This window comes from Mustela nigripes, chromosome 7 (genome assembly GCF_022355385.1).
Source record: "Mustela nigripes isolate SB6536 chromosome 7, MUSNIG.SB6536, whole genome shotgun sequence".
NCBI lineage: Eukaryota > Metazoa > Chordata > Mammalia > Carnivora > Mustelidae > Mustela > Mustela nigripes.
Window position 1 is genome coordinate 136,846,148 of NC_081563.1, and position 27,275 is coordinate 136,873,422.

The 27,275-nt window shown below is 49.7% G+C and overlaps 1 protein-coding gene across 5 annotated transcripts in view; it reads left to right on the forward strand.

The window, feature by feature from the left end:
- ZNF831 (zinc finger protein 831) overlaps positions 1–27,275 on the forward strand; it is a 107,271-nt gene that overhangs the window by 18,432 nt on the left and 61,564 nt on the right. For all 5 annotated transcript variants that reach the window (XR_009405506.1, XR_009405507.1, XR_009405508.1 and 2 more), the window contains exons 2-3: positions 18,810–22,535; positions 23,589–23,725. Coding sequence is in view for 2 of the 5 variants with exons in the window: in XM_059407327.1 (XP_059263310.1) it covers positions 18,846–22,535; positions 23,589–23,725 (3,827 nt within the window). In the remaining 3 variants the exon portion in view is untranslated. The remainder of the gene's footprint in view (positions 1–18,809; positions 22,536–23,588; positions 23,726–27,275) is intronic.

Sequence of the window (27,275 nt, forward strand, 5' to 3'; positions counted from 1 at the left end):
TCAACCAATGGAGCCATGCAGGCGCCATGTGTAATCCATTTTCAAATCATGTAGACTGATTTGATCATTTCCGTTTTATTATCCATTTTCAAAACTGAGTTATTCCAGTTCTTTTACCTTTCTATATAAATTTTAGAATAGTCTTGTCTATGCCCATAAAAAGTCTTACTGGGATTTTGATAGGAACGGACTTGAGCCTGCATGTCAGTCTGGTGAGAACGAACATCTTCACTAAGGTCAGTTTTCCACTCTGTGGACACAGTGCCTCCTTCTGCATTTACACCTTCTTGCAGTTCTTCCGTTAGTGCCGCGTACTTTTCAGCAGATAGGTCCTGCACAGGTTTCATTAGATGTATTCCTAAGTATTTCTATTTTTGAGTGATTTTAAGTGGCATTGTATTTTAAGCTTTGGCTTCCAGTTCGTTAGTTATGAAAGTAGAATTAACTTTTATATGTTGAACTTGTATCATGTGACTTTGATGAATTTATTAGTTCTAGGAATTTTTTTTTTTGTAGATTTCTTGAAATTTTCTACATAGACAATCACGTCATCTGCAAAAAGGGGCAGTTTTGTTTCTTCCTTTCCTATGCATAGGTCTTTGATTCCCTTTCTTGCTTTATCGTACTGGCTGGAACTTCCAGTACTGTGTTGAATGAGAGTGATTAGAGAGACGTCTTTGTTTTGTTCCTGATCTTAAGGAGAAAGTATTTCAGCTTTTTGCCATTAAGTGTAGTATCAGCTATAGATTTTTTTTTAAGATTTTATTTATTTGACAGACGGAGATCACTAGTAGGCAGAGAAGCAGGCAGAGAGAGAGGGGGAAGCAGGCTCCCTGCTGAGCAGAAAGCGCGATGCAGGTCTGGATCCCAGGACCCCGGGATCACTACCCGAGCTGAAGGCCCCCACTGAGCCACCTAGGCACCCCTCAGCTATAGATGTTTTGTAGATGCTCCTCATCACGTTGAGAAACTTTCCCTCTATTTTCTGTGTTCTGAGAGATTTTATCACGTGTAGGTTTTGACTTGCACTGAAAGCTTTTTCTACATCAGTTGGTGTGATCATATGATTTTCCTCCTTTACTGTGTTAATGTGGTGGATCCCATTAGTACATCCTTGGAACTCTTGGCCGTGAAGAACTATACTGTAGAGTCTGTTAATATTTTTGTGAAGGACTCTGCCTCAGTATCCATGCAGGATGTTGCTCTGTAGTTTTCTGTTTTGTGCTGTTGCTTTGGTGTCAGGATAACGTGTAGATTCATAAAATTAGTTAGGAAGTCTTCCCTCCTCTTCTGTTTTCTGCAAGAGGTTGGTGTTGATTCTTTTCTTTCTTTCTTTCTTTCTTTCTTTCTATAAAGATTTTATTTATTTGGCAGGGACAGACAGAGCAAGAGAGGGAACACAAGCAGGGGAAGTGGGAGAGGGAGAGTCAGGCTTCCCAATGAGCAGGGAGCCGGATACGGGACTTGATCCAGGACCCTGGGATCATGACCTGAGCCGAAGGCAGATGCTTAACCCACTGAGCCACCCAGGCACCCCAATGTGTTGATTCTTTTTTAAACATTATGTAGAATTCTTCAGTGAAACCATCAGGGTCTGGAGATTTCTTTTTTGGGAGCTTTAAAATTACAAATTCTGTCTATTTAATAGAGTGGTATACAAATGATCTCTTTCATATTTGGCAACTTGTGGTAGTTTGTGCTTTTTTGAGGAATTTGTCCATTTTATCTAGGTTATCAGATTTATCTGAGTATCATGTTTATTCACAGAATTCCCTTTTTATCCATTTGGTATCCACAGGGTCTGTAGTGCTATCCCTGCTTCTTTCCTATCTGATACTACTAATGGGCGTCTTCCCTCATTTTTCCTGTCTCAGTATTCACAGAGATTTTGAAGATCAATTTTATTGATCTTCTGAAAGAACAAGCTTTTTCTTTCATTGACTCTATTATTTTTCTCTTCCAACTTTATTGATTGCTTTCCTTTTTTTATTATCTCTTTCTTTCTGCTTGCTGTGGGCTTATGATGCTTTTCTTTTACTAGGTACTTGAAGTAGGAGCTTAGATTTTTGCTTTGTGGTTCTCTTAATGCAAGCCTTTAGTGCTCTCCATTTCCCTCTGAGCACTGTGCTAGCTGCTCCCCACAAATTCTGAGAGGCACCACTCATTCGGTGGTGGTGTTATTGTTGCTACCCTTGATGCTTCGTCTTTAAACACCTGGGTTGCTTAGTGGTATGCTGATTCTTTCCAAGTGTTGGGAGATTTTCCTGTTACCTTTCTGTTATTGACGTCCAGTTTGATTTTATTCTGGGCAGAAAACACTCTCTGTATGATTTCAGTTCTTACTAAGGTTTGTGTTACAGTCTGGGAGATGGTCTCTCCGGGTATGGCATCTGGGTCCTGGCAGGAAGTAGAAATTACACAGGTTATACAAGAGAAAGTTAAAACAAGAAGTAATATCCTTTGTTGAGAGTGACTATAATATGTAAGGAAAATTTGTAGGGTACTTTAGGATTGAGAGGAAAGACAGACTTGGAAGAGGTTCCTACCTCATCGGAGAGGCTATGGCTTGGATCTCGAAGAGCAAAGAAGCTGGCTGATATAGCCAGACTGGAGCTTGCCTGGAGTTGCTGGGTGAACAATAGGACACATTCCGGATTGTAGGCTGTCAGCAGGTGACGGACAATAGGAGACATGGGTGTACATTGGGCATCTGGACACCAGTGGGGACAGAGGCCTTTGGAGCTAATGGGCTGCATGGGTGGGAGGTGGAGTGGTTGTCTGTGGACACCGCAGCCACTGGAGGGCTGCGCACAGGATACAGAAGGAGCTGCACAACCGTGTGACTCTCCAGCCATAGGCAGGCTTTGATTTCTGCGCGTGGGGATGTGGACAGCTCAGTGTCAGGCTGAGGCTGCAGGACCGCAGGGGCGTGTGTGTGGGGACCGGCAGGGCGGGCTCTGGCGGATGTCCTTGCACCGCACGGCTGAGCCTCTCCTTGGCCGCTGCTAAAAATTGTAGGAAGCCTCTTCTTCCTGGAATGCCCCTTAACATTGTGCCCTCTTTAAAATCTTAAAGGAATTGCACTGTTTATCGTATAGCATATGTCGAAGGGTGCATTCGGTACTGACAGGCAATAAATTCATAACTGACATGGCCTGCCCCCGGGGCCACTCAGCTCCCATGTACATATTGGGACTTCCTTAACACAATGAAACAACACTGTATTTCTGCCGAACGAGATACATCTTTCCTTCCTGCGATTGAAGACGTTTCAACTCTTTCAAAATAAGAGTAAATAGTCATTATATCCATCACAGGATATAGTAATTACTACCCGGAGTAAGTCAAGGGCTTCCTGAATATTCTCTTCCCTAAAGACCAAGTTTACAACTTTTACAAAGTTAACCTCCAATAATAACTCATGCATAAAATCTAAAAGTATGAAGGAGAAGAAAGAAGTAGAGGATGATCACTCTGTGTAGACAGACCCTTCGGTACCGCACGCATAGAGACCCACAGAAAGCTCCTCTTGCCGTCCTTTCTGCAGGTGGCCATGAGGTCGTGGTCCGTTCCAGAGTTTTCTTGCCCTCAGGGCAGGACCTCAGCTGCTATGTGTTCTTTACCCTTGGATTAGGTAGTATTCCCTAAAAAGTTTGAGTATTTAGTTTTTCCTCTAGTTACTGTCACTCTAGTATGTGGCTAAAGGTCCCTCTGGGGAAGACTAGAAGGAAGATCGAGTGTGTCTTTGTGGCAAAAGCAGGGGCTCCTCTTTCAGGGACCTGGCACCGCCCCCTGTCCTTCAGGGACCTCTGACCTGTGAACTGACTTAGATCTGAAAACTGGATACAAGGTCATGATTGTCCATTTGGTGACTTGAGTCAGGTTGTTTACTACCACAGAGTGTTTCTTGCCATGTAGACCAAGCAATGTCCTAGCAGGCTGACTATCTTTTTCACTTTTTTTTTTTAAAAAGATTTTATTTATTTATCTGACAGAGAGAGAGCAAGGGAGCACAAGCAGGGGGAGCGGCAGGCAAAGGAAGAAGGAGAAGCTGGCTCTCTGCTGAGCAGGGAGCCCAATACAGGGCTTGATCCCAGGACCCTGGGATCATGACCTGAGCCGAAGGCAGGTGCTTAACTGACTGAGCCACCCAGGCGCCTCCACCTTTTTCGCTCTTAAGGACACAGGATCAGGCAACCACTTCTAAAGATCTCTGAGGCCCAAAGAATTCTGACTACTGACATGTCCCCCTGCTGTGTGGTTGACATGCCTACTTTGCCTTTGACAATTAAGTTCTGCCACTTGGCCTTTGCTATACTGGGATTCAGACATCACATTGAAATCAAGGAGCCTATCCCAAGGGTGGCATCCCCTACAGTTATGCTTGGCTTGTAAAAATAGCAACCACAAAGGTTTTCAGAGACCCAAGTGGCCCCTCACTAATGTATTTCTCAATGTCCTGAGAATCCATTCCCACATATATATTCCCCATGTTTCTGTGACTATGTATTGGCAAAGGCCTCCAGCTCTTTTGGTAGATAAGCTGTTTCCTCCAGGGTCACAGTGTATACCTGTCCACCCAGTCATGCTGAGACATGGTTCTTGTTAGGGGTCTTCTGGCAACAGGGGTTGGTAGGCTGGGTTCAGAGAAGAAGGGACATCCCTTTTCAAGGTGTCTGCCCCAAGTGAGGGTATCTATCACAAGGCTTTTTAAACTGACGGAGACAGGTCTTGGACATCGGAGGGAAATCTATTGCTGCTGCTAAGAGGGACTCAGGATGACCCAGATGTCAACATTGTCAATTTCTTGAGGTCCAGTAAGATTTCCTTATTCCACGTTTCAAGAATCTTCTTTCTCCCCCATTAATGGCCTAATTTTCACATGAGAAACTTGGCAAGACTGTGAATTCAGCTGCCATTTTAATTCAGCAACTTACATCATTATGTTTTGTGTTTGATTTTCAGCAATGCCAGCCCTGTGGCTATGAGAAAGAAGGGATTTTTTTAGGGCTGTCATGGAGGCTGTCTGCTTTTCAGACCATGACTTGAGGTAGGAGTTAACAGACCTGAGCTTGTCGTTTTCTCTCCATAAGCACTTAGAAACGTTCATCCCACACCACAGCCTTTGTAGTCCTCATTACCACCATGTGGCAAGAGCAGAAGGCACTCGAGCTTCCGAGGAACGTGCTCCAGTTGGCACTTAATCACAGTCAACCACAGATGATAGCTTGATTAATTGTGACGCCACTGCATGTCAGGGGTTACCAGCAGCACATTTCTTATTGGCAAGGAACTTACCATCACACTCAAGTCCAGGCGCATGACCAGATCAGTCCCTAGATCCCATCTTTAGGGATCTGTGTCCTGGGACCACTCCTGGAATTCTGTAGTAATCTATGTCTAATCAGGAGACAGAAACCACAGTAGTTGACACTCCAGAAGTTTAACATAAGAACAATGAACTGTCATAAAAGACCAACTCTAAGATATAAGAAACTCTCTGTGGTACCGTAGGGTAGAGAGATTATCCAAGAAAGGGCACACTTGGAAGTGATTTGGACCTTAATGGGGAAGCTGTGGTTTTGCCATTGAACAGCAGAGGAGTTAACTAGGTTAACCAGATTAGAGCTTGTCTGGTGTTGCTGGGTAAACAGTAGGTAAATACCCTGGAGGGCAGGCAGGAGGCAGGAGATGTGTTTGTATACTGGGAGTTTGGACACCGGTAGGGACAGAGCTCTTCAGAGCTCATGGGCTGTGTGGTGGGAAGTAGGTCTTGCTGAGGGAGCAGCCCCTTGTATAGACCCCCAGCCACAGATGGGTGGTGCTCTGACTCCTGGGGCCCTAGTTTCTCTGTCAAGAAGGCTACAGACACATCATCTCTGGTCTTAGGCTGTACAGTTTCAGAGAGACCATGTTTGTGGCCTGTGGCCTGTGGCCTGACTCCATCGGATATCCCCATATTGAGTATGAGGTTGCTGTCTGTATGACATCGTAGACATGTAGTTCATCAGAGTCCCCTCATGTCATTATTTTACCATTGGGAATGAAGTGTAACAACTTTTTCTCCATTTACCCTTCCCCATTTATGGTTATCTTAAATATTCTGCTTGTGTTTAGAGCCGCATCAGGCTGCTCTTCCTGTTTCAACCATCAGTCATCATTTAAAGAAAATGAGAATTTTAAAGGAAATTGAGAATTTTCGTATATTTTTATAAGTATAAAAATAGGTATTTTTGGGGCGCCTGGGTGGCTCAGTGGGTTAAAGCCTCTGCCTTCGGCTCAGGTCATGATCTCAGGGTCCTGGGATCGAGTCCCACATCAGGCTCTCTGCCTGTCATTAGAATGGTTTTTAGAGTAGCAGACCTACTCTAGAGGAAGAGCCGAAGGAAGTTCTCCAAACAGAAAGGAAATAATAAAGTAGGAAACTTGGAACATCAAGAAGGAAAAACAGTAACAGAGTAAAAATACAGGTAAATACAGGTAATATTAGTATACCTATAAAAATACTTATTTTTTTTAAAGATTTTATTTATTTATTTGACAGAGATCACAAGTAGGCAGAGAGGCAGGCAGATACAGAGAGGAGGAAGCAGGCTTCCTGCTGAGCAGAGAGCCCAATGCGGAGCTCGATCCCAAGACCCTGGGATCATGACCTGAGCCAAGGGCAGAGGCTTTAACCCACTGAGCCACCCAGGTGCCCCAAAACTTTCTATTTTTTTAATTTGTTTCAAGCATATTCATAAGTGTTCATTGAAACATTTTTATGATAGCTGATCTAAAAATCTGTGTCAGGTAATTCCAACATTTTTTACATCTTGGTGTTAGCATCTGTGGATTTTTTTTTTTTTTTCCAGTCACTTTCTTCCTGTTTCTTGGTATGACAAATGAGTTTTGGTTGAAATGTGGACTTTTTTGGTGCTGTGTTATATGAGCCTGGATGATTCAACCTTCAGTTTTAGCTGGCTTTCTTGGATACTGCTCAGCAGGAGAAGCGGGTGGAGAGAAGGCCAGGTTGATCACCCCGTCTCAACCCCCAAGGAGGAGCTTCTCGTTGGTCCTTGGGGAGGGGGTGGTTTCGCTCCCCACTGGGCCATCACTGATATCTCCCTGGGAGATAGCCGTGCCTGGAAAACATACGATGCCCTGTTAGTGCTCCCCATATGGCTTCCACTGCCACCATGGGCAGGGATGGTCTCCTTGCTGTTAGACAGTGGTGAATGTCCTGACCCCGCAACCTTGGGTTTCCTCAGACCCCACCCAACAGGTGGGGAAAGTAAACAAACTGTGGCGCACCCACATATTGGAATACTACCCGGCAATAACCAGGATGAACTAATGAAACATGCAACCACTTGGGTGCATCTCAGAGGCATTATGGTGAGTGAAAGAAGTCCAACTAGAAAAGTTACTAGAAAAATATAAATTCCATTTTTATCCCATCTGGAAAAGGTAAACCAATAGGGCCAGAAATAGATCTGTGGTTGCCAGGCTAGGGGAAGGGAAGGGTCTGATCAGAAGAGATGTGGGGTAATTGGGAGGAGGAGGATGTATTCTGTATCTCCGTTCTGTTGGTGGCTACACAGCTGTATCTACTTATCACAATTCATAAAGCCGTATACTAAAAAGGTAAATAGTACCGTATGTAAATTGTAGCTTAATTGAAAAAGTTTGGTGCAGGCTGGAATTGCCAAAAGATGGAGAAGTTTGAGGAATACCATTGCCTGTCAGCCAGAGATCATCTTTGTGCCTTTAATGAGTAGAGCCCACAGCCCCCTGTAAGGTGGATCTGTGCATTGCATGTAGTTGTGCATTGCACGCAGTGCACACAAGGTGTGTATGTACAGAGAATGCCTGCCTGTATGGGACATTCCCAAAGTGGCCAGTTGAATAGGTAGGGGTTAACTCTTGTAATCTTCTGAATCCGATCAACATTTGGAACCCTCTTTCCTATTCTGCTTTGAATTCAGCACTACATCTGTTCGCAGTTTTCCTGCCTAATTAATATAATTATAGAAAACAGTAACTATCTCCAATACCATATTCTGAATTATGTTTCATACCATAAACACACAAATCTATTTATAGCCTGCCAGGTGATCATGAATTGTGTTAATGTACCATTTATTTTATGGGTTCTGAGCTGCAGGGGGTCATGATAAGCCTCCAGTGTCATCAGGCCCGTGATACAGAGAACTGGTGTTGGGATGCACGACATCTAACAAACTCGTGTTCTGTGAATAAAGGGAGGTGGCCCTGGAGGACAGTTCTCCCCATCTCTTGGCCAGTGAGACAGCTCTAAGCTGTGCTTTCTCCATCTGCCTTAGAGGAAAGTAATAGTGACAGGGGTGATAGGGACAAGCCTCTTGTCATTGAACTGAGAAGGGTCAGTCTATACCTACAGTTGTAGGTCACTTTGTACCTAGACTTTTTTCTTCCCGCTTGGCAGCTGAGGAAACAAAGATTCAGGGTAATGGACTGTCCCTGAGAAAATCACAAAATAAAGTTGGGCAGGTTGGTATCTGTGAATGAATTTTCCTTTTCGTTTAGGGTATCGTGTCTCAAGCATGCCAAACACATTCCCACCTCAGTGCCTTGGTACTGCTATTCCTGCTGTCTGAAACCCTCTTCCCCCAGATACCCCTGTGGCTCACTCCATCAGTAGCTTCCTATGTTTGTTTAGACATCACCTTCTAGGTGAGGCTTAGCTGACCCATCCCATTTCAAATGGTAGCCCTTCCTCCTTGCCCGCCTCTTCCCCCGCCTCACTCCTACCTTTCCTTACCATGCTCTACCTTTTTCTGTAATACTTATTTTCTGATGCATTATATAATTTATTTAAAAAAATTCTCTCAGCTCTCTGTGTACTGCTGTATCATAAGGGAAGTCAACACATGAAATAGCACCTGACCCAGAGTAAATGCTCCATAAACACTTGAATGGATCAAAAAATGAATTTTTAATACGTGAAAACTAAGCTGGACTCCTCTATTTGATGTCATCCTGAGCAGTGCTAATAGAGTCTACCGCTTTTTGTTTGAAATATTTTACTAAATAAACCGAGTTTGTGAATGAGAATACCCCCATCATTTTGGCACAACGTCCAGCTGATGAGACCAAGTGGGGCAGAACATATAGTATTTTCTAAGCCGAAGAGAGTGGGATATCCCTGCCGTCAGCTCTCTCAGCCAGGAGAACTGTCCTTTGTGTCCTGTGGCCTCTCTCCTAGCTGTTTCTTTTGCATTCCAACAACCAGTGTTGATCTCAAATGGATGTCGAAAAGCATGCGAGTACTTGCCTTAACCAGTGGAAGATAATCTTGCTGTAGGTTAAAAATGCTAATTTATGAGCTGTGGGGGCCCTTCAGAGAAGTGGGTGAAAAAACAGAGAGCAAAGATCAGACACAGAGGCCATCATCAAAGCTCAGTTGGCCTGGGAGGGTGACCAATGGTGGGAAAAGGGAAACTGAAGAAACTCTATGTCAAGACCTTTCGATATTTGAAGACAAAGTACTGTGCCACTGCCAGAGGAACTAATTAGTTCTGACCCCTTTCACCGCTGATGCAGTTGTCTGTCCCAGCAGCGAATCCCAGGGAAAGTGGCTTATTGTGGAGCCACAGCCTGTGAGGGATGTGGTAAGGCAAAAATCACCGCTGGTCAATATTACCTTCAGAATTCCTCAGGTGGGCACCATGTTGCTATCATACTATTCAGTTAGCTCTTGCTACCTGACAAACATCCCCAAACATAGTGGCTTAAAAGGACAACTGTTTGCTGAGCTTATGATGCTGTGGGTCAGAATCTGAGGCCGGGCTCATTTGAGTGGGTCTTATCCTGGCTGGGATCACTCAGGTGTCTGTGGGCAGCAACTAGCTCTGTTGGGGCCTGGCAGGACTGAGGCGGCCTCCCTGGGAAGGCTTGTCTTGGCTCCACGTGGGCTCTTGTCCCCCAGGCGGCTCACTGGGGCTTGTTCTCATGGCTGAACCAGAGCGGAGGCAGATGGAGGGTTTTGAGTGCCAGGCTTGGAACCAGCTCATGATCATAAATGCCACTCTGTTACCCAGAGTCGAGGGGTAGAGAAGTCGTCTCCGGATCTTAATGGGAAGAGCAGCAAAGACCTCTTGCAAAGGCTGTGGAAACAGTGAGGAGTGAGGGATTGAGCCGGTTTTTGCAACCTGCCAACAGTATTTCTCAGTACCTCAGACTCGGTCAGTTTTTCCTTTGGTGTTAAAGCTTATCTTGTTTCCTTGTTTGGGCACCCCGTGCGGCCGGGGACTTGTCTATTCAGGGCATGGAGCGTTAAACATACCGCCGGCACCGCGGTCGCGCTCAGCGGTGAGGTGCTCATGGAGTGAGAACCAGGTGGGCTTCAGGTCCGCTTCTTTTACCCTGCTCTTTGCTTGTGGAGTTGACGAGGGGCACTGCCAAGAGATTGAAATGATTAGTTTTACTGTTGCTCAACCTCCCCGCTGTATGAACCTTTGTTCTGAGAGGTGAGAGACGGGGGCAGCATGGCTTGGTTCATGTCAGGTGAGGACTCTTTTTACACTGGAGTGTCTGGGCACGAGCCTCACCTCCCCCTCACTCCTGATTCTTTGGGGACACGGGACCTGGGAGTGTCCTCTGCTTTCATTCGGCCCTGATTCTGGTTGACTTCTTTCTTAAGGGGAGAGGGTGGGCAGTCACTGGATGGGGCACTGAATCTGCCACAGCTCCCCATCCAAGCTAAGCCATTTCTTTTTCCTCTTCTCCAGCGCTGCACTCATTCAGCAGTTTATTTATTGAATACCTACTATGTGCCGGGCCGTCCAGACCAATGCTTAATAATATACAGCCATTAAGTGTAATGATTCTGAGAACTGCATGGCACGGAGAAAGAGCACTCACTCTGCGGCTCGGACACACATAGAGCAGAGCGCTCCTGTCCTTTGCCTGTGGCTAAGTGGCTCTTCTCTAAGGCCCTGTTCCTGGCTAGCAGGAGGCAAGAGGAAAGTTAGTACGTGTTTACTGACTTTCTTGAGCTGGCACTTTAGGCCAGGCTCACTTCCAAGCCACATAACTCTCACCACCCTGTGGGGTGGTATTACTGTATAACAGTATTACTGTTTCCCCATTTTATAGTGAGGAAACTGAGTCACAGGGAGGTTGTGCAGGTCATCCGAGGTCACAGCACGAATAAGTGCGGAGTGAGGTTTGCAGCCTGCCTCCCAAGCCCCTCTCTCTAACTTCTCTGCAGAGTGAACTAGAAGAAATGTCCTGGGCCTCCTCATCTCACATCCTTTGGCTGCTCCTTCACCCACAGCGTCTCCAAGATGGCATCTGGTGGTCTACTTGGCCTGTTCTGGGGTTTTGTTAACAGAGCTCTTCTTCCTACCACGTAGCCCCCTTCCCAGCACCATGTGAGCCTCAAGCCAAACCCTGTTCAGCCTCCAGGAGGACTTGTGGCAGCTCCGGATGACTTAGCCCCAGAGGTCTCCCTCTGCCCAGCCTTGCCTGGCTCTGGCCATCTCCTTATAGAGGGCTTCAACAGAGTGGGGACAGCCCGGGATTGCCCAGCCTTACACCTTCTCCTGTCCTGCTTGCCTTCCTCTTCTGGGCCCGTGACCCCTTCATCATCTTCCAGAGCCAGCAATTGGAACATTTTCTTCTGTTTCCCACATGAGTGTCCTGGGGCTGCTATAACCAAGTCCCCCTGCAACACTGGGAGGTTTGAAACAATTTCGGTGTGGTCTCCCACGGTCTGGAGGTTTTAAGTCTGAAATCCAGGTGTGGGCAGGACGGGGCTTGCTCTGCAGGCTTTTGGGAGGCTCCTTCCCATCTCTTGCCTCTTCTGGTGGCTCCAGGGGCCCCTTGGCTTGCGGCCGCACCCCTCTGTCTCTGTCTGGTTGCATGGTCTTCACGTTGCCTGTCTGTGTATGCCTCTGTGTCCTCCTCTGCCTTACACAGACACAGGGACCACTTCCTTCCAGGTGCAGGTCCTCTTGTCTTGGAACTCAAAACGTCAAATGAAGAGAGAAAGTAATTGGGAAAAACCTTTCGCCCTCAACAATAGTATCTGCTCTCAAGATTAATGTCTGACCAGAAATCTATTGTGCAAGTGGGAAGCTGAAGCTTACTTACGGGTTTCTCTGTCCGTCTCCCTTCTTCATGAGGGAGCACGCTCCCCAGCAGCTTGCCCTTGGGCAAGTCTCTCCTTCCTGCAGCCTCCCGCTCCCCTGGAAGCCCAGTGGTGCCTTCCGAAGCGGGAGCCTGGTGTGTACGGGGTGACTCGCCCCTGGAAGGCACTGGGGCTGCTGACCGACACGTGGCAGGCACTGGGTAAGGCCCAGCTATGCCTGCTGCCAGCCTGTAGAAATCCTCTCTTTTGGCTGCTAGATGCCTCGGGCTGACCAAAGTGAAAGTGATTAACTTGGAAAAGGAAAAAAGAAATGTCAGGAACCGTCAGCAGATTGTTCCCCGTTGGTGCTTACGCTGTCTTAGGAGCCTGTGGGGCATCTCTCTCTCATCCTTGTTCAGCCTCATTTTACCAACGAGAAGCCTAACGGGAAAGGAACTTGCTGCAGCCACACAGCCGGGTAAGTGTCGGAACTGGAATTTGAGTCTGCAAGATGGGTCTTCAACCAGGGCCCGTGGGCCCCAAGGATAGCTGACCAGAGATGCTGCCTGACGAGCGTTGGGCTTTCAGCAGAGGGAAGGCGCTCCCTCGGAACCAGCCCCGTCCCGGCTCTCTGCCCTCCCGCTCTGACCTGCCAGTCTTTGCCAGAGGCCCAGGGAGCCATGGCTAGCCCTGAGGGAAGGCACAGGGAAGAGCCTCTGATTGATCTGGAGGGTCTAGCTGAAGGTGGCCCAGGTCAAGATCTTAAATTGGAGATGATTCCCCACAGCATGGGACCATACCACTCAGTTGTGCTAGATCATCTGAGGTCCCCACAGATACACGTATATAAAGACGGTTACATATTTTAATATTAGTTCTAAGGAAAAATAATCTCCTTTTTCCTCCAATTATTACAAGAATATATTCTTTAATTTACTCTGATAGGCAAAACAGGGCATCATATATATACACCTTGCGGTTCTTGACTTTAAGGATAAGCGTCTTTTCATGTGTCTTTTAAAACATTGTTCTGATCTTTTTTAATTTTAAAAATTAATAGACTTCGTTTTTTAAGGATGGTTTTAGGTTTATGGAGAAATGAAGGGAGGGTACGGAGAGCTCCCAGGTCGCGCTCACCCGAGCCTCCGTCTGCTTTGGCCTGTGCTTAACATCTTGCATTAGTGTGGAATGTTGTGACAGTTGACGAGCCAGTATTAATACGTCATTATTTTTATTTTTTTAAAGCTTTTATTTATTTATTTGACAGAGAGAGAGAGAGACCGCAAGTAGGCAGAGAGGCAGGCAGAGGGAGAAGGGGAAGCAGGCTCCCCACTGAGGCGAGAGCCCAGTGCAGAGCTCGATCCCTGGACCCTCAGATCATGACCTGAGCCAAATGACTGAGCCACCCAGGTGCCCCTTAATACGTAATTATTAACTGAAGTTCAGAGTTGACATTAGGATTCCTCTTGGTGTTCTGCATTGTGTGGGTTTGGACAATGTATAATGGCACGTGTCTGCCACGACAGTATTAGACAGAATCGCTCACTGCCGTGAGCTTCCTCTGCGTCCCACCTGCTCATGCCTTCTTCCCTCCCATCAAACCCTGCAGCCACTCATCTTGGAATTACCTCCTAGTTTTGCCTTTTCCAGAAAGTCATGTAGTAGGAATCATACAGGATGTAGTCTTTTCAGCCATGCTTCTTCCACTTAGTCGTATGCACTGAAGGTTCTTCCAGGCCTTCTCACGGCTTCATGGCTCATTTGGTTCTAGTGCTGGGTGATACTGAGCTGTCTGGACGGACCACAGCTTCTCCGTCCACCTGCTGAAGGCCATTTTGGTTGCTCCCAAGTTTTAGCAATTAATGATGAAAGCTGCTACAAACGTCCCTGGGCAGGTTTTTGTGTGAGTGTAAGGTTTTGGCTTATTGGGTAATGATACAGCAACCCATCCATCCCATACCTTTTTTTTTTTCCTACGTTTTGAAAGTTGTAAGATACGCACAACATACAGTTTATCATTGTAACAGTTTTTAAGTGTGCAGTTTAGTTGCACCGAGCCCATTCACACTCTCGTGCACACAGCTCCCTTTTAAAGTGACCATATTCCAGGGGCACCTGGCTGGCTCAGTTGGAAGAGCATGCAGCCCTTGATCTCAGGGTCATGAGTTCAAGCCCTACATTGGGTGTAAAGATTACTCAAATAAATAAACAAACTTAAAAAAAAAAAAAAGGAGCGAGAGAGAAAAACTTAAAAAAAGAAAAAAGTAAGTATTGCAGCAAACCCCAATTACCCAAGGATGGGGAGGAAGTAAAGGTCTGAGAGGTCCCCACACGGCACAGCAGGTGACAGACGGTGGCTTGGGAAACTTGTAGCTAAAACAGTGGACTCAGCACCAGATTCTTCCTGAAAAGTTCAATGTGTTTAACACCTTGGGTACGTTTCTCCAAAGCCTTCTCTTTCATGGCCGCAAACATGCATTTTTAGAACCTATTTGTGGCATTTCCATGCTCTTTCTTTCCCTAGGCCCCTTTATGGGTTGTTTTTGAAAAAAAAAAAAAAAAGAAAAAAAAAAGGGAGCTTTGGAAATAGTCACTTTCCTATAACTTTCTGATGCCTCTCCATTTACCTGCCTGTAAAAAGCTGCACACTCATCCCAACGAGTATTAGGAGCTTGGGGAGCTCAGAGGAGGTGCGGGTCTGCAGAACGGAGGAGGCGAGGGGTGCTTCACGCTCTCCGCACGTGGACCCTCAGGATGGCAAGGAGGTGAGTGCCTCGAGTGAGTCTTGCCAACCACGTGGTCTTCCCCGAGCCTTGCCTGACATGCCTGCCTTCTCCACCTTGTGCTTCAGTTTCCCCATTAGGCCAGTGGGGATAATAGGACCTGCTACTGCCTCGATTCAGAGTGAGAAAAATTAGTGGCGGCCCTTTGATTTCTCCCTGAGAAAAGTGCCATCCCCCTGGAGGAAGGTGTTAGTCGGCTCGTTATCTTGCCGGCAGGGATCAGCTGCTCCTAAAGGGCGTCGGTTTTGCTGTGATCACAGAACAGGCTTCAGGGAGAGCAAAATAATCATCATGGCAGGTGTGTCAGAAATGTAGCACTCTTTCTGGAATTTCTGCTTTGAAGCCCCTTGCTTCCCTGAGGCACTCTGGGCTGCTTTTCTCCTTCCCCCAAGGGTGGGCTGATTTCAGGGGGCATGTGCTCAGTCCTTAGCTCCCCAAGCAGGACCCCCAGGACCAACTGGAGTTTCTCTGGGACTCTGGTATTCACTTGGGGGCGTGGGAGCCCTGTAGGCTTCCTCAGTCCTGCTTGCCTGGATGTGCACAGTGGGCTGTTTTTGCTCTGTCCTGGCCCCTCACCTGATTCCCCCAGCGAGTGGGGTCCAGGTCACCCCTCCACCCAACTCCCCCTGAAGCCAACTGACAGGTCTCCTCCTTGGCCTGCCACTTCTCCTCTTTCTGCTGTCTCCCACCTCAGGGACCATCATAACTGAGGACTGGGAAATGGCTTTCCTCCTTGGGGTTTAGGCTCTGGAATCCGGAAACTTTACTCTGTTTCTGCCGTAGCAACTCCAGTGGGAGGCCTGTCCATCTCTCCCTGCACTTGTAGGAGCCAGCTTCGGGCAACACTTTGGGCCTGATGGGATCGCCAGAGCTGCCTGCTGTGTGCCCGTGGCCAGCTGCACCTCCAACATCGCACTGCTCTCAGGAGGGCTCTTGGCGTATGACAGCTCCTTTCCTGGGTGGGGTCAGTGAGATGCGTGTTCTGTGTGGTCTCTCATCATTCCCCCTCGGGCTCAATTTCTACCTGCCCCACGACACACACTTTGTAGCTTCCCTCCTCTCATCTCTCTCTCCCCCTTATGAGTGTTTTCTGGGATCACCTCCCAAATAGAATCCTTGTGATGACATCATTTTTGGGGGAGCCCAGCATGAGACAGCATCTCTTCCCAGAAACAATAACTGGGGTCTGCAGACTGATGGGGGAAGCAGCAGGGTAGGAGAGAAGAGAGGGCGGGGGAGAATTCACTAGTGAGTAGTTCAAAATATCACGGTGTACTTTGGAAACCCAAATAAGTGGAGCGCTTGCTCCATGTCTGGTGCCATGCTCAGTGTTCCCACAGACTGTGTCAGGAGGGCTCCCTGTAGCTCTGCCCAAGTGACCTGCTCTCAGAGAGGAGGGATCTGGATCTGAGGGATTTCCATCAGCAGTGAGCAGGGACAGGAACTCAGTCCGATGGCTCCTCTGGAAAGCATCTCGAAATTCTTTAGCTAGTAGGACACAGTGCCTTGGGATAAGTCGTTGTCTTTCCTCGATGTCAGTCAGCTCTGAGGAATTCCAGTACTCTCTTCTGATCTCTAAATATTTTTGTCTTTAAATCTTCCCTTAAAAAATTATAACCCGTCCAATGTTTTGAGGCAGGTGGCATGGCGGCATGAGATCCATAATGTTGGTTAGATCTGTGAGGGACAGAGACTGGGAGAGCTGGTTTCAGGATTTAAAAAGGACTGGCTTGTGGCATTTGCTGATTTCTGTGATGTGATACCCCCCACCGTGGCCAGTCCCAGGCTATGAGTGTGCCATCACTGAACCCGAAGTCAGGACGATATTGGGATGCGGAGTGCCGCACCATCACATGGCATTTCCATCATGCCGACGCGGTCAGCATCAAGGGCCCCCAGAGCACCGGTAATGGGAAGATGAAATAGAATAATTAGCAAGTGATGAGCTCTGAGTATTTAGAACCTTTGTTATTGAGGTAAAATTCACATAGCATCAAACTCAACATTTTAACTCTTTTAAAGTGGACATCTTGGCAGCATTCAGGTACATTCGTGTTGTGCCAGTACCTTCAGCTCAGGTTATGATCCCAGGGTCCTGGGATCCAGCCCCATATCAGGCTCCTTCCTCAGTGGGGAGTCTGCTTCTCCCTCTGCCTGCCGCTCTCCCTTCTCTTGTCTTTCAAATAATAAATAAGTAAGTAAGTAAGTAAGTAAATAAATAAATAAATAAAATCTTCAAAAAAATAAAAGTTGGTATAAAATTAGATTTAAAAAGTTAGTATAAAATCACACAAAATGCTATTTATATAGTTATTTTTCTTAAAGATACATTTAAATGTGTTAACAGTGCCAGGTTTTTATTTTAATTTTTTAGGCTTTCAGTATAAAAATTTCACTTCAGAGGTACACATTTAACATTGTAACCTTTGGTTATATTTTCTTTCTACTTTTTAAAAATTATTTTTATTATGTTAGTCATCTTACAGTATGTCATTAGTTTTCGATGTAAAAAATTTTTTAAAATTGCTTGTGCTTTTGATGTCATATCTATGAATTCATTAACAAACCCAAGGTCATGAAGATTTACTTCTATATTTTCTTCTAAGAGTTTTGTAGTTTTAGCTCTTACATTTAGGTCTTTGATCACTTTTGAGTTAGTTTTTGTATATGAAGTGAGATAGGGATTTCAACTTCATTCTTTTGCATGTGAATATCCAGTTGTATACTTTTGTTTTTAATATAACTTATACGTTTATATAATTAAACTCTTAATTATGGCTATGTTTAACAACTGGCTTGCAAAATTCTGGAAAATCAGCTCTCATGAGCCAGCGTGAGCTGGTATGAACCAATAGGAGCTGGTTCCCTCCTGCCATTACTCCTACCTTACCCAGCTTGCAGTAAAAAGCTGCTGTATGTATTGGTTTTCTGAAGGAGCTGAGCTGGGGGACTCTTATGGAGCTGAGCTTATGGACTCTTAGGGAATGGGTATCTGAGCAGGAAGCACCTGGAGACCCCCATTCCTGCAACCATGGGCCTGCCCTGTCTCTTGCTGTTGTATTTGTCTTTCCCTCCCATGGTTTGAGGAACATGGCTAGGTCTCTCTTGCTGCTTTGCCTCACATTGTCCAGCTCTTCCCTCTGGCTGGGAGGGAATTGGTTGTGTCCCAGTTGGCTCTGGAGGGGTTTTGGAAGCCCCACCTTTGAGCAGAGACCCAAGTGTGATCCTGAGTTTCAGGAAGTGCTCCTTGTCCTAGTGGGTTAACCAGATAAAATACAGGCTGCCATTACATGTGGATTTCAGGTAAATAGTACATAATTTTCAGTATAAGCATGACCTGTGCAAGATTGGGATGTGTGTATACTAAAGAATGCTGAATCTGTTAGGCTTCCCTTCAGGTCAGTTTTCTTATTGCCTTCATCCAACAGCAGAAGCTAAGAACTCCGAGTGAAAAGGTCCTAGGAAGGTGCTGATTGCCCATTTTACAGATATGGAAACCGAGTCCCAGCATGGAATCACATTGAGGACCTTGCTAGGCTACACGACTTTTCTTTTTCATGAAGGCAGCACACTTTCTAAGTGTCCCCTCTGCACAGACCATTGTGCTGGGTGTTGGGGGATGACAGTAGCAAGCCTACAGTGTGTAGAGGGCAAGCGTTAAGAGTTCCTGTAAGGCATGTGGAAGAAGAGGCAGGATTCAGACAGACCTGGGTCCAGACCCTGCTTTGCTGTGTATTAGCTGCATGTCATGTCAGTTCTCTTCTCTCTGAGCCTCTGTCTCCCCTTTAATAATGTGAGGATAACCCCTTCTGTGGGGGGATTGTTACCAGGCTCCAGTGGGGTGATTAAAATGCCAGATGAGGGCCGGGAAGGGTTTACTACATGATGAGAGAAGAGAGGTGCCCGCGGTAAAGTGTGGTTGTTGCCCGCAGGTCGCCAGGCATCCTGAACCACCCAGATGACGCAGGATGGAGGTGCCAGGACTCACTTCCCCTGCCTCGCCTGCCAGGGACCAGCCAGCGACAGCTCCTGGACATGCAGGAGCCCCCGGTGGGCAGGTCTCACCTCACCTGACCCTGAGTCCTGTCATTCTGCCCCCGGAGCAGGGTCTGGCCCCTACAGTGTTCCTGAAGGCCTTGCCCCTCCCATTGTACCACACAGTGCCTCCGGGGGGCCTCCAGCCACGTGCCCCCCTAGCCACACGCAGCTTGGATGGGGGCGGCGCACCCTTTCTTCTCAGCCCCCTGCTGCGGCCTGAAGGACCTGGCCCTGCCCAGGTGGGGAAGCCGGCACTCGTGTGCCCGGCTCTCACCGTGAACATCGTGGGCACTCTGCCTGTCCTGTCGCCAGGACTGGGGCCCACGCTGGGGAGCCCGGGCAAGGTACGGAATGCCGGCAAGTACCTTTGCCCACACTGTGGCCGGGATTGCCTGAAGCCCAGTGTTTTAGAGAAGCACATCCGGTCCCACACGGGTGAGAGGCCCTTTCCATGTGCCACCTGTGGCATTGCCTTTAAGACCCAGAGCAACCTGTATAAGCACAGACGCACCCAGACCCACCTCAACCACTCTCGACTGTCCTCAGAGTCTGACGGAGGTGGGGGCAGCCTCCTGGAGGAGGGGGACAAGGCTGGAGAGAGCTCCAGAGCAGAAGGCCTGGGGGACGGCAGCAGCCAGAGAGTGGGTGATGGGGCCCAATCAGAGAGACCCCTTTCTCCAGGCACCCAGGGTGCTGGGCACTGCCCGGTGCCTGCCATGCGCCTGTCTTCTGTTGCCAAGACCCTGGGTCTGAAGTTGGAAGCTGTTCCCTGTCCAGGGTCCACATTTGATGACAGAGAGACCCCTGTGATCTCTGCCCACACAGCCTCCCCTGGGCTCGCCCTGCCTGGCTCCCAACCAAGGTGGAAGCTGCCAGAGCAGACGTCCCCGACCGCCGGTCGGCTGTGCTCCCTACAGCAGCAGCAGGCGGCCACGTCTTCAGAGAAGCCCTGGGACACTAAGGCCTCAGAGGGCCGGCTGCGGAAGTGTGAGAGCACTGACTCGGGCTACCTTTCCCGCTCGGATAGTGCAGAGCAGCCGCCGGCCCCTGGCAGCCCCCCGCGCGGCCTGTTGGAGCATAGGGCTGAGTCCGAGGGGGAGGTGGCACTGGGGTCTGGGGGGCCCGGCCTGCAGCTGGAGAAGAAGAAGCTAGAGGAGCGCATCTCCTGGCTCATCTCCCACAATCAGGCTGTGGTGGACGATTCCCAGCTGGACAACGTGCGGCCCCGCAAGACAGTCCTGTGCAAGCAAGGCAGTATCGACCTGCCCATGCCCTACACCTACAAAGATTCCTTCCACTTTGACATCCGGGCGCTGCAGCCTGGCCGGAGGAAGCCTGCTGCCCTCAGCTCGGCCCATTCTGCCTTCACCCCCCCAGACAAGGTGCGGCCGCTCTTCTTTCACTCTGTCCCCACTCAGCTCTCCACCACTGTGGCTTGTGTGCCCGTCACCAGGAGCAACTCACTGCCTTTTGTCGAGGGCACCAGGACATGGCAGGAGCCCCCGGACCACCAGGATGCCTGCCCCTGGAGGCAGAAGCCCCTGAGCCCCAGGCCTGCCCCCTCCCGACTGGTGGATGTCCCCAGTGGCCACCCCCGGGCCCTGGTGAGACAGGCTGCCGTGGAGGACCTGCCATGTCCCCCTTCTGGAGACAGCCTGGTGCCTGCAGAGGACCCGGATGGAAATAGAGCTGCTGCTGGGGAGGGGGCAACCAGCAAGGGCAGAGCAGCCAGTAAGAAATGCAGCCAGAGGAAGCTGAAGATGTTCTCCCAGGACAAGTGGCAGGTGTATGGGAATGAGACGTTCAAGAAAATCTATCAGAAAATGAAAACCAGCTGCCATGGAGGCAAGAAGGCCAGGGAGATGACCGTGGGTAGTGGGACAGAGCTGGACCTTCCGCTCCAGGAAGAGGTAGCAGGGAAAGAGGGCACAGTACCATCCCAGGACGGGAGGAGCCCTGGTCATGGAGACACATCTGCGGGGGCCAGACCAGGGCCTTGCCAAAATCCACTGGCCCCGGAGGGCTTCTTAGTGATGGAACCCCCCAAGCAGAGGGCGATGGTAGCCCAAGCGGGAAGCAGTGACCAGCCTCGGGTGAACAGGGCCATGTCTCCTCCCACCGTCCGCTGCACAGAAGCCTCCTGTTCAGGCAGCAAGAGCCCCCTCCTTTCTCCAAGCAGGAGGCTGGAGCTGGGGTGTCAGCTGCCCCCAGTACCTGGTCCCCTCAGGGGAGGTGATAGAGAGACTCCCAAGCTGGTTTTGCCAGACCCTAAGCTGGAAGGAGGCATCCTTCGTGGTGGGGACAAGAAGGAGCCCTGTCAGTGGACCCAAACTGTGCCGAGGCGGCCCAGTGGTAGCTCTGGGGAACCCCAGCCCTCAGAGGACAAGCTCCCCTCAGAGAGGAAGAAGCTGAAGGTGGAGAAGCTGAGCTGCCAGGAGCATTCAGAGCCTCTGGGAACAGAAAGAGAGGCCCCGGGTGGCCCCATGCAGGCCGCCTCCCCACCGACTCAGAACCAGGACAGGAACCCTGGGGATAAGCCAGGGGAGCTATGTGAGAGTGCTGATGGCATGGCGAGGGCCAGGGCTGGGCAGCCAGGTAGGCCCTTGGAGCTTTCTGGCGCCGCCTCTGCTACTCCTTCTGTGGCCCAGAGGCAGGCGGAGCTGGGGGAAGAGATCTTGCCGTGTCCTGTAGCCACGTCCCTTGGGCATCATTCCCACGCGGCACCTGGTGTCCTCACTGCTCTGGCAGACACTGCCTTCCCTCCCAAGTACCTCCTCAAGTTGCCTCAGGGAGAGACCTGCCCACCACCTTCTGTCCCCACGAGGCTGGGAGAAGGCCAGGACCCCGCGTGCAGGAGCAGGCGGCCTGAGGAACTGGTGTCCTTTGTTGGGTCAGGGCTGGGGACCCGCCTGCCTTCCCGCCCAACTTCAGTCATGGCCACCAGTGGGGCACACAGCTTCAAGGAGGACCCCAACTGCTCTAGGCCATGGGGCAGGAGAAAAGGGGAACAGGGAGAGGAGAAAGGAGACTTGGACACCGGCACCCCAGCAGGGGGCCAGTCTCCGGGCTCATCCGCCGGCGCCCCCAGGGAGACCGCCTCCGTTCTGCCCGCCCCAGTGTGTGCCACTCGGCAGAGTGGGCCCCCTGACACCCGTCACCTCTGCATGGGCAGCACCGCAGTGGGCGCCAGGCCATCTGGGGGTGTCCCGAGTCCCTGCGCACTCAGGGAGTTGGGGGGACCTACAGAGAATGTCCCGGAAGACCCTCCTTCAGGACCCCTGGCTGGGCTCAGTTCCTGCTGCTCCTTCCTCGCGGCCTCCACACCCCCCAGCTGGCCAGAGCTGGCCTCGTGTACCCACTCAGAGACCCAGTGGAGTTTCAGGGCCCACGGCCCTTTCCCGTCATTGAGGGCCGAGCCCCGACTCACATGGTGTTGCTTGAGCCGAAGCCTGCCTCTGCCCACAGAGCAGAAGGAAAAGGCTGCTTCTGTGTACTTGGCACTGCACTTCCTTGGTGGTAGCACCCCGGCCAAGGGTCCAGACACCCGGCCCGTGAGCAGGACAGTGGGAGGACGGATGAAGACAGGTCTGGGAGAAGGAGGGCAGGTCCAGACGTCAAAGGTAACCTCCTCTTTTGCCTGGGGGCCCAGGGCTGGGGGAATGTGCTTGGCACACAGAACTCGAATGATGGAGAGGAGGCGTGAAGCCACCCTGGGAACACCTGCTCTTTGTGATACGGTCTTCTCAGCCTGCTCCGGAGGGAAGGTGGGGCTGCCACGTTCGTGGCAGGGTGGGATAAAGGCCAAAAATGTAACACAAAACAAAATAATGAAAAGACGCATTTCAAATGAGAGAATTATTGTACCGAGATCCAAGATGAGATACTTTTCATCATTAGACATTAAATTTAACTCTGAGCATCCTGGTAACAGCAGCGAAGAGTGAAATGAAACACTGCCCAGGATTATAAGCTGGAAATTGTTACGGAGAGATACACTGCAGGTAGAACACCATCTCTTAAAAGGAGAGAATTATTGAGGTGCCTGGCTGGCTCAGGTGGTACAGCATGGGACCCTTGATCTCAGGTTGTGAGTTCAAGCCCCACATCAGGTGTAGAGATTACTTAAAAATAAAGTTAAAAAAGAGAGAGTGAGCAACAGAGAGAGAGAGAAAGAGAGCTATTATATCAAGAATTTGGGAAACAATTACTATGGTCAGATTCAACTTAATGTCCAAGTTCCCTGGGAGTGGCTAACAGGAAAGGGGCCGAGTGCTCTGGAGCTATCACTTGGTGACTAGTGGTAAGTTTGTGGTCCCACTTCGAGCACAAATCTATGTGTCTGGACTATGCTGCTCTGGGAAGTCTCAGGCCAGGGCAGCTGAAGAGGTTCTGTTCTGATGTAACCGTGGGCAACACTGGCAGGTCCAAGATTCCAGAGCCTCGCAGGCACTTCCTCATTCCGAGAGTGGTGGTTAATAAAGATGTGCTGAGGCTCAGATGAGGGGGTAGGGTGGGCTGAGACCCAGTTGGGCCCTCCTTCCTCCAAAAGGCAGGGGTTCCTAGAGAGGTGGGATTGGGGGCTGGGGGGAGACCTGGCCATGGTGTTCCCTGGGCCTCCAGTTCACACTACAGGGCTTTGAGCAATATGATGCCAACATGTCTGGTGTTTTCAGCTCTCCTGCCCGGTGGCCTCGGGGATAGTGTCCCAGGAGCGGGTGTCTGAGCCTGAAGGGAAGAAAGGACCGCTGTGGAGGAAGGCGAAGATGTTTCGGAGAAACGGCAAACGGAAGCTGAGCGTCTGCTCCAGAAGGTAGGGGGCGTGGCAAGCTCTGTCTGTCCGGAGCTATCGGGGTGATTTGCTAACCCAGGGAAGCCTTCACAGGGGTTCCAGAAACGTCTGTGTGGCAGTGAGGGTCTGGAGGCTCATGGGGAAAGGAGGTTCATGGAGGTTCCCCATCAGTCCGTCCGCACAGCAGACCCCCGGCCTGACTGTGTGCTTTCTGGGGGTGCCTCTCCAAGGCCAGGGATCCAGTAGATTTTGGAAATAACGGAGTCGAAACACACCCACCCACCCATTTAAGTCCTGAGGAGAGAGTGCGTTAGTTATTTACAGCTTGTACTGCTTTTTTATTTATGCGAGCGGTACGTGTCCTTTGCAGAGGAGTTTGGAAAGAGAGGCCAGCGAGGAGGAGATGCTAAAGCACCCTGGTACTGCCTCTGCCCTGGGGGTGCTGCTGGTGTGCAGGGCGCTCTCTTGCAGACTTCTCTCTGTGACAAGTGCACGCGCAGCATGTCCAGACAACAGATGGGACGCACAGGTTTTACTGACCCCACTCTTTAATCACGGACGGTCTTGCCCCTAGGGATGAAGGGGGAAGGCCACTTTTTCATGAGGCCCCACTCCTCTGTGCCACCAGAGAAGCTGTTGGATCTGGTGTTCCTGTGGCCTCCGGGCCTGCTCAGGGTGACTTCGTGCTGCCTCCGCATCTCCTGTTTTTGAATTTGCACTCTGAGCCCAGAGCCCTAATGCTTTCCTGAATTCCCCCTCCACATCTCAGCCTCCTACTCTCTTCTTCCTGGAACCTGCCTGCCTTCTTCCCTCATTGTTGGTATTTGACCCAAAGCTGAGATATTTTTCAAGAAGCAGTGCAGATTCCTGATTCTTCCCTACAGCTGCTCAGAACCTTCATGGCTAGAGATGATGTGCCGTCTGGACAGGCTTTGAGATGAGGTCTCTGCCTGTTTCAGTTGTCTGCAGGACCGCATGTCCAGAGCTGGTATCACTGAGGGCTTGCTATGTGCTGGGCACTGTGTGACCGTGATCACCGCCCCCGCCCCCGCTGCCATTTTTCCCCTGAGGATCTTGAGACACAGACAGATCGGGCGGCCTCTCCAAGCACCCTGATGTGAATCAGCAGGTTTTTTATTTTATTTTTAAAAGATTTTATTTTATTTATTCCAGAGAGAGCGAGCGAGAGCATGAGCATATACAAGCAGGGGGAAGCAGCAGAGGGAGAGGGAGAAGGAGGCTCCTTGCTGAGCAGAGAGCCCGATAGGAGGCTCCATCCCAGGACCCTGGGATCGTGACCTGAGCCAAAGACAGATGCTTAACCAACTGAGCCACCCACTGCCCCTGAATCAGCAAGTCTTACCTCAGAGCCCCTATGGCAGATAGCAGCTTGCTATCTTGCTATCTGTGCTCTGCGCTCCCCAGTCTGCAACAGGCACAAGCGTCACCTGGATTTTCTTTTGATGCTGAGACACGTCCCTCAGGTCTGAGATGGGGCCCGAGACCCTGCATTTCTAACAGGCTCCCAGGTGGTGCTCAGGGTGCTGGCCCCTAGGGAACACTCTTGCAGGAGCTGTTCTTTGTGCTGCCCCACATTGCATCCTTCCCAAAAGGAGCCCAGCTGTTCAAAGCTGAGCGAAAGAAGGGTCACTGCCTGTGTGACAGGGATATCCAACCCTACCACAAACCCCTGAGCCATGTAGAGTAGGGGAGGGATCGCTCCTCGGATGGAATGGATGCTAGCCAGAGTAGCTGCTCATGGATTCAGGGAGTACAGGGACGTTGGCAGGTGACCTTGTGCCCCGTCAGTATCTCACACATTGGACCGATGTGGAAGAAGCACTAAATTGCATGGAGTGACAGCTGCCAAGCCTGCTTCTGGACCTCAGTCATGGTCCCAGGAGATGTGGGGTGAGGGACTAATGTTGACTGCCTCATTGATTCCTTCCATCTTCCCAAGGCTTCAGTTTAGCTAATACAACAGATTGTTGCCATGCACCTGCTAGGTGCCAGGTGCCACATATGGAGGCCACAGGGAAAGCGTCCCCATACCAAGCTGGTGGCGCCAGGTTGATTCTCTGGGAGGCCTGGAGAGATGTCTGCAACACCTCCTGGACCAAGCGCAGCCTGGGTGAGAATTTCGTTATGGTTGGCCATACTTAAAAGTTTTGACTCTTAGTAGCCAAATAAATACCAAGAGATTTCACATAAAAACCTGAATTTCTAGCTTGTCTTGAAGTATTTGGAGCTCTGTAGAGGCTTGTCCTGTCTTCTTGCATGGAGGCAGCTAGCGGGAACTGAGTAGTGGCCGCCCCCACTGAGCGTGCCTGTGCTCTGCACCTTGCTCGGTTCCCACCTCTTCCAGTTGTGTTACATTTGAGTTTGCAAATCATAGTCTTTTTTTTTTTTTTTTAAAGATTTTATTTATTTATTTGACAGACAGAGATCACAAGTAGGCAGAGAGGCAGGCAGAGAGAGAGGAGGAAGCAGGCTCCCGCGGAGCAGAGAGCCCGATGCGGGACTCGATCCCAGGACCCTGAGATCATGACCTGAGCCGAAGGCAGCGGCTTAACCCTCTGAGCCACCCAGGCGCCCGCAAATCATAGTCTTCACATCTGGTTTTGTGGGAGCCAAAAAACTGGCCCCTCCATCAGCGAGCTTCTAGGTAAGGGCACGGGTGGGAAGGTCGGAGAGGGCGCAGGGGAGGAAAAGGAGAAGCCGGAGTCCTGGATGAGGACGAGGCTGTTGAGGTGTTTATGTCTATCAAGCATTTATTGGGCGACCACGAATGAACCATCATTCGTGCCTTTACCGGCCTGTGACTGTCCTTGGAGTTCTTTCCAGCTTGCTGGAGCTTCCAGCTCCAGTATTGGCACGTGCAGATCCTGGGCCTCCTCCTGCACAGCTCCCCTCTGGCTGGCCTTCCCTTGTCTCAGCAAAGACAGCACTATCATGGTAGGACCTCTCTGACCCCTGAACTTCAGTGCTCTCCCTCCCACTATCTGGTTTCATTACATTCTCAGCATTTTGGCAGAGTTTGTTTTTTTGAGGCATGGTAGCTTGCTTCATCAGCACCAACAATGGAGACAGAATGTGCCTCTGCTGCCTTAAGTCTGAGCTCCAGATCTTCCTCTGAAGGGCTTGCCTGATTAGGTCAGGCCCACCTAAGATAATCTCTCTGTTGATTAGAAACTTTAATTGCATCAGCAAAAATACCTTTCCCTTTGCCATATTTTGTTAGGAGCAAGTCACACCACACTCGAGAGGATTACACAAAGGTAATTCTAGGGTATGTCTGCCAGAAATGGCTTTCCCTGGCTCAGCCAGCTAATGGGTGAGAAGGCCTTCACTTAGGGTTGCAGTCTGAGTTTGAGTTTTCTGACCCGGTGTCTTCCATCATACCACTCATGGTGAGTGGTTGCTAAGACTTCTCCTTTTAATGAAGGATACACCTCTCTGGAGAGGTGTTCAGAAGGGAATGTGATGCTGGGCTTAAAAGAGTTCCCTTTAATGGCAAATTTCTTACTAAGCCTTCTATCAAACTATCACTGGTTTGATAGCCTTTGGGATG